This window comes from Ruditapes philippinarum, unplaced genomic scaffold, assembly GCF_026571515.1.
Source record: "Ruditapes philippinarum isolate M1 unplaced genomic scaffold, ASM2657151v2 ctg3493_1_1_1_1, whole genome shotgun sequence".
Taxonomy (NCBI): Eukaryota; Metazoa; Mollusca; class Bivalvia; order Venerida; family Veneridae; genus Ruditapes; species Ruditapes philippinarum.
The window spans coordinates 57,018-64,261 of NW_026852560.1; the positions used below are offsets into that span (position 1 = coordinate 57,018).

Here is a 7,244-nt window from a genome sequence, read left to right on the forward strand (position 1 = left end):
GCTTATTAAGTCTTACTGAAGGGTTGTTCCGACTCTGACAGTTCTGGAAGGGCCTCTTCGTCCAGATCTTTATTTCTTTTCTTCTTTTCTGCAAAAGTATCAACAATAAATCAAATAATATTTTAGCCTTTTGTTGGCAAATGCATGGAATTATCAGTACATAATATTTATATAATTAAATATCAGCGTTTTACCTTGTTTTTATTATCTAATGTTTGTATCATGATATGCAAGATACCCTTTCGCCTGTTTTTTTACACTTTTGCCTTGCATTTTTCCACAATATACGTCTCAAAAAAAAAGATAAACAAATCCCCATAGAACTTTCTTTACAAATAGATATTATCAAGTGGCATTAATGCATTATGTTCCTGGATACTGTAGGATAATACAATTGGGTATGAATTTGTTCATTAGTGTTACAAGCACTTTAAAGCTTGTCAAGTATTTAATGTTTATGTTCTAATGTTGTATCACAAGAAGATCATGCTATTAAAAAGACATTTTTTGGACTAACTGCTTCCAAAATTAAATCACGAATGTGTTCAGAAAAGGATGATAAATCTACTAAGCAAAATATCTCATTTTAGGTATTTTCAGTGATAATTGACTCCGTTGTCACCTTAAAGGTAAAATTCCAAATGATAGGGTATTGATAAGATACATCATTGTTTGCATGCTTATGAAATACTGGTTTCAATTTATAGTCGTAATATCGTATTCAGTTTTCACTTTGATATTGTATGTGAAAACATTCAATTTCTTTTACTTTACATTGATTTCTTTTAAAATATATCTGGTCCAATATAAAAAATACTTTTAACAGACATCCTAGAATTTAACATATTTTTTTATCCTTATCATGTTGCTTCAGTTTGTGCCTCACTTGATTTGCAACGCGCAATATTACAATCTATGTGATTGCAGACCTTCTGGTTCAATTAGACATTTAAAACTTATTAATAATATGAAATTAGGCAAAGCCTACTCGGTATTTTTATTTTACATTTTCCGTTTTAAAAGTGCCATTCGGTATCTGATACACTGCTTCCTTTTATTCTGGTTTCCTGTTTTAGGCAGCACACCACACTAAATGAAGCCGCAGCTTCGAATGGCTCTCATGGATATAGTGACTATTGTGGATTTAAATGACTGGTTGTCTTTAAAATGCATTTTCAGCATACAATTTGTTTTTGTGACATGTAATATGATCATTGGCAAATTCGAAAACATGGTTAGAAATCACATGCTGATAATTATTGATGTCAAGGTCGCCATTGTTTGTAAACATTGCTTTTAAACAGCATGCTCGGTGAAAACAAGTAATTTTACAGGGGGGTACAAACTTTCAGCAATAGCAAAAAATCTACAAGGCCAAGCACCTATTTCTTTGTGATATTTTGCATGCATAGGGAGTTGCTAAAGCAGTGACAGAGATTTTGTAGACCGTATATTTCCAGGTATTTTTTGCCGGAGGGACGAAAAATGTTGTTTTGGGTCTCGGACCACTATAGATTTTTGGCTTTTACGGAATGAATTGGATTTTTTTAAACTGCCTGACTGTTGCACATGGGATGATTTCATTACAGATTTGCAATGGTATGACATATATGTTCTTAACAAAATGTGTTTTCTTTTTCCAGGTTGAGTAGCTTGGGATCAGATTTATCAGACATATTGCTTGTAGGACATTGACGGCAGAAACTTGAAATTTAGTGTGGAGTGCTACCTTATTCTGTTATGGTTCCCATCCAAGATGGCTGCCAATTATTCCTCGGATTTTATGGTTATATTGTTGGCCGAAAAGATGCTATTTGTCAATTGTCGCATTACTCCGCCGTTTATCATTGCGTTACGGCTTACAGCAAGACACTGAAAATTTCGCTGATAGGTATTGAATTCTATATTTCTTTCTTTTTCTTTTTTTTTTCTTTTTTTCTTTTTAAATATACACGTGAAGTCTATAGCCGTGCAAGCCAAAGCCCTGACTTTGACTTCCCCGTATTATGTTATTTCACGTAACACGATATAATTTTATAGCATCTTTGCAGTGTAGCTTATACATATCTGTACGTAATGATAATTGAAACGAATAAATTAAAGTGATCAAAAAGTGAAGAGAACGTAAAAAAACATTCAATAATAATTTACCAACGAAAAATATACACACACAGCAACATATACATAATTATATTTTTGAAAGGCTATATCGCTCAAACTATGAGTGTTTTAATGTGAGCGATATAGGACAGAACATATTTGATGATAGTATTGTCAGTCAAAACTTTATAGCAAACAAATTATCTAATATTTGAAGGTACAATGATATAAATTACATGTTAGCGGAATTGTGCAATATTGCAATATTCGTTGATATGCCCTTTTAAGCTATTGTGGACTTGTCTATCTTCAGCATAAAATTATATATTTTTAAAGGTTATCGGTTGTTAACATCTGACTCGTTCTTAATACAAAATTTAACTATTCCATAGCTGCCACATTGTTCAATTTATACTCGTTACCCATCATAATTACTAGTATCTCAATAAATTATAGCATATGTTTCTATTTATTTATTTATTACTTAAATTTACACAAATAGATACAGGGATTTACTTTTTGTAGTATTCTTATCTCGTAAAATGATATGTTGTAAGGTTCCCTTTAGTAAATGGTATACAGCTGGCACAAAGGTTAGAACAATAAAGCTTATATAATCGCTCCTACAATACAATGCTAAATCAAAAGAATGCTTATTTAGTCTTACCGAAGTAGCGGTTAAGTTTTTGAATTTCTCCTGACCTTTCTGGAAGGGCCTCTTCGTCCAGATCTTCTTTTCTTATCTTCTTTTCTGCAAAAGTATCAACAACAATACAAGTAATATTTTAGCCTTTACAATATAAGCTCTGTGATTTACAGCTTGCATAACATAGTTTCGGATAGGGCTGGATTTGGATTATATAAGATAGGTGATCAAAAGTTCTTGTCTCGGTGATAATATCGTAATCCCAACAATATGGCTTGCTATTTGGAAGTTATTTAGAGTCTATGTTCAAATAATTTTAGACAGAACCTAAGATTGAAACAGTGTTTATGAGATAGGTATTTTTGTTTTAATTTTAAATAGACAAAATGTTATCATTGTTGTATAAGGTTCAATGTAAGTTATGTTAAGTTATTAAACATTATGCTATTACTTGTAACAAAGTTGTTATTGGTGCGTTTTTATTAATTCAATGCATATCCATATTAATTTTGTGTTTCATTACCATTTTGAAAATCATATGAATATTTATTAGTCATTTTTACTGAATATTTTGGAAATAGCAAGCTTCTTTTCCTTTGTCATTCAATAGATTTGTGTGAGCCTATTCATCTTTATATCATGTATATCAAGAGCAAAAGTATTTACATCCTTTAACAATAAAGTTGTTCAGTGTCGAATTGAATGAGTCTGTTTATGAGAAATGAGAATATGGATAAATAACATTTTTACCAGTTAAAATATAGTATGTATTAATAATTGAAACAGTTATGATTGTTTTAAAGTTAATCTTATCTTGAACGGTATCTTAACACATTTTTATTTCATGTTTATGCAGTCCACTTCGGTAACGTAAATACTGTTTTCAAATGTTTTATGTAAACATATTTGACACTTGGTCAGCCATGATATCGGCTGTGCGAAAGACATAACTCCTTCCGAAGCTTAGAGGTTGAAATTTAAAGTTGAAACTGTTATCCATTGCTTTGTTAATACATATTAAGTCAAAATTATAAAGCAGAAATGTATCGATAATTTCAAGTTTGTGAGCTTAAAGTTGTATGCTAAGTTTACATATATAGCAGAATAAAAACTATTAAATAGAATTAAATTCTTTTTTGCATTACAAAATAATGATAGAAACAATTTTAAGTAAATAAAAACATAAATATTAACGGTCTTGTTTTATAGTTATCTGCCCATTAATCTGGCCATTTTCTTATTTGTTGAAACTGTTATCCATTACGTTGTTAATACATATTAAGTTATAAAGCAGAAATGTATCCGTTATTTCAAGATTGTGTGCTTAAAGTTGTATGCTTAGATTACATATAGACAAAAAGCAGAAAGAAAACTATTAAATCGAATTTATGAAAAGTTTGCATTACAAAATAATGATAGCATCAGTTTTAAGTAAATACAAAAAAAATGAATATCACCGGCCTTTTTTCATGGTTATCTGCCCATCAATATGACAATTTTGCTTATTTCAAGGTCAGATAATTAATTCTTAAAGGTTATATAAAGTGATGGCATATTTTGGTCTAATACGGTAGTTGTTAAGGTATATAAACGGAAAATAAATGAAAAACACCCACATCCTATCATTTCTTGTATTTAATCCTCGATTAATTTTACCTGTTCGGCGGTTTACATTTTTATGCACCGAAAATCGTGAGCGCTCGACGATTTCCGCCTGTGACGTCACAGGAGGTACTCCGCCATATTTATCGGCATTGTTTACAACGTACATTCACACACTACCTTTCATTTTAACAGTTTTAAGACATATTATTAAGTAATGCCTGCCATTTGCTGTGCAGGAGGTTGCACTAACAGGCGTGGGAATGATATAAGTCTGCACAATTTCCCAAGGGACGAGAAAATCAGGGCAAAATGGGTTTTTGCACTGCGACATACTGGAACGCCATATTCCAGAGACAGTTCGTGGACTCCACGTTCAGGAAGAAATTCTCAGTTGGTTTGTAGCGCCCACTTCGAGAAATCGTGTTTTACACAACAAACTCGGACTATGATGAGTCTAGGGATCTCTTGTCGGCCACAGTTGGAGGATTCGGCTCTACCAACGATATTCGCATCATCATTTGGTGGAACAGGTCAAACTGATAAAAGACGAGATGCCTATAGGAAAAGAGAGGTTCAGCGGGTATATAACGTTTGATATTTTTTTTGTTGTATTTGATATCAGTATTGAGTAGGCAGGGCATCATTAAACTTTTTATCAGTTTGATTATTGATACTCATGTCCTTATAACATCCGTACGACTAGACAATACAGTGTGTCCTGGCTAGCTGTACGTGACTGAACTGGAAAAGAGTTAACTCGGCCCTATACCAACTCGGCACGGGTCAACTCGGCCCACTTAACAAAAATATATAGGCCTATAACGTATTAACTTTGCTTTGCATGTTGTTAAGGTAAATGAATAATAAGAAATATCTTATTATTATTATATAATTATACATTGTACCTCTGCTGAAATAAAGTATATTTAGAAAAAAAAGTTATTTATTTGTTTTGCAGATTCGATAAAATTAATATAGACACAGGCACGATTATCGAACCTGGGAAGAAAAAATATGAACAGATTGATAAAATAACTCCATATTTTCTCTTCCCAGGTCCGATACTTGTGCATGTGAATATAGATATAATAATTTAAAAATGTGTTTCCTTAGATGCATTTTGTTTGTAAAGTAATTTTCAAAAAAATATGAAACAAAAATGTGTTTACTTAATAGCATAAGCTTCTAATTAATTGCAGGTGGTCACTAATCAAATTTGAATGAATGAGTCAATCATAATTATCACCTTATTAAACGGTATCTTTAACATACACATTGATTGATAATAATAGCCCGTGACAATAGGAGTCGTTTGATGTCCTTTACCCATTTTTAAAAGTGGGCCGAGTTGGAATAGGGCCGAGCTGACTCAGGGGCCGAGTATGTTTTAGGGCCGAGCTGACCCGGATTCACTGAACTAGGTGGCGCGAAGGCTCAGTTGGTTAGAACACTGGCTGTCTTTCCTGAGGTCCTGGGTTTGATCCTGGGTAACACTTTTGCATTTTTTCAGAGACAACTAGAGGTGTACTGGTAAGAAATCCAGGTAATCCTCGCATGTATCAGTGTTATACACTGTGCACAGCCAGGAACTTGAAATTCTATCAAATAACCAATATTAATGATAATATCCAAATATACCCCCTATATACTATTTATAAATATTTTTTATAGTATATAGGGGGTATATTTTGCATATTGTCGTCGGCCTATTATCGTTAATAGTGATAGAATTTCAAGTTCCTGTGCTCTGTGCAAGGATCAAGGGGTCCATTCAGTTAGAGGTAATGACTGGTTTGACATTAATGGAAGATAGATAGATAGCTAGAATTTTTGATAATATTTCGGATAGATCACTTATTTTCGGCATGAGGAGAAATAAACCAATAAACCACCTAAATGACCATGAATTAGTTTTAGTTACTATTGTGTTCTTTTAAAGGAGGTAACAAACTTATCAAAGAAGGAAAAAATCTATAAGATAATAACCATGATTCATCATTGCACATATATATACATGTATAATTGAAAATTGTGTTCCTAAATTTCATACAGTTCATGTACTGTTTAAGGCCATATTGTCCTGATTTTCATGTACCCGACTTGATTTTAAGTATTTGTGCATTTTTTCAAGACTTGAAAGTGAATAATGTTGCTTCTTTACTTAAATGTTAATAATTTCCTTCCTCAAAAAATAAACATTTTAATTCAGTTGTTATCCAACCAACACGGGTACTTTTATTTGTTATGATGTGGCGCGCGCTGAAGAAATATTTTCTCACCTTATCGGAAAGAGCTAAAGAGATTAAACAAAGGCTGTCTGTCAATTGTGACAGTAAAGTGTTTCTGAATCATGGAAATTCGTAAAGGTTTGATCAGTACCATATTCATAAAAACTGGAGGTAGAAAAATACTTAGACATTCTAGAAAAGCAGGGCATTATAACAAAAGTCAACACATCATAATAGGCTATCGTGTCTTTGTTAAAATGTATGGAGTTGGAATATGTTAAGATTTCAAAGTCATCGTAAATCCGGTTATAAATGTAAATGTAAATAAATTTAATTTCTAAAAATATAGCCTACTTTTTAAGAATTTTCAGTCTACGCTAAATGTTTCATGGAATTGTGACAAATTACTTAATTAATATACAAACGGTTTAAAGACTTATGTATGAGTTATATGCCCTTGAAATGACCTTTATAAATTATAAATAACAACAATGACTGTTTGTTTAAGAAATCATACTGATTTATAAATTAAAAAAACACACTACAATATAATTATAAAATTAAAACTTGGTAAAACAAGAATTTTGTAACAGAGTTACCAACGTCCCCCGCCTCGGGAAGTTTTAAATGAAGCATTAAATTGTGCTATTTCAAAAGATTGAGGT

The 7,244-nt window shown here is 32.0% G+C and overlaps 1 protein-coding gene across 1 annotated transcript; it reads left to right on the forward strand.

The window, feature by feature from the left end:
- Nucleotides 1-4,565: 4,565 nt before the first annotated feature.
- On the forward strand, nucleotides 4,566-4,946 carry LOC132716932 (THAP domain-containing protein 6-like). Its single transcript, XM_060700279.1, has one exon. It carries the CDS (start codon nucleotides 4,566-4,568, stop codon nucleotides 4,944-4,946), a length of 381 nt encoding a protein of 126 aa, XP_060556262.1.
- Nucleotides 4,947-7,244: the final 2,298 nt, after the last annotated feature.

Bases quoted from the DNA above. Each gene is read 5' to 3' on its own strand.
- LOC132716932 (XM_060700279.1), top strand. From the start codon at position 4,566: ATGCCTGCCATTTGCTGTGCAGGAGGTTGCACTAACAGGCGTGGGAAT.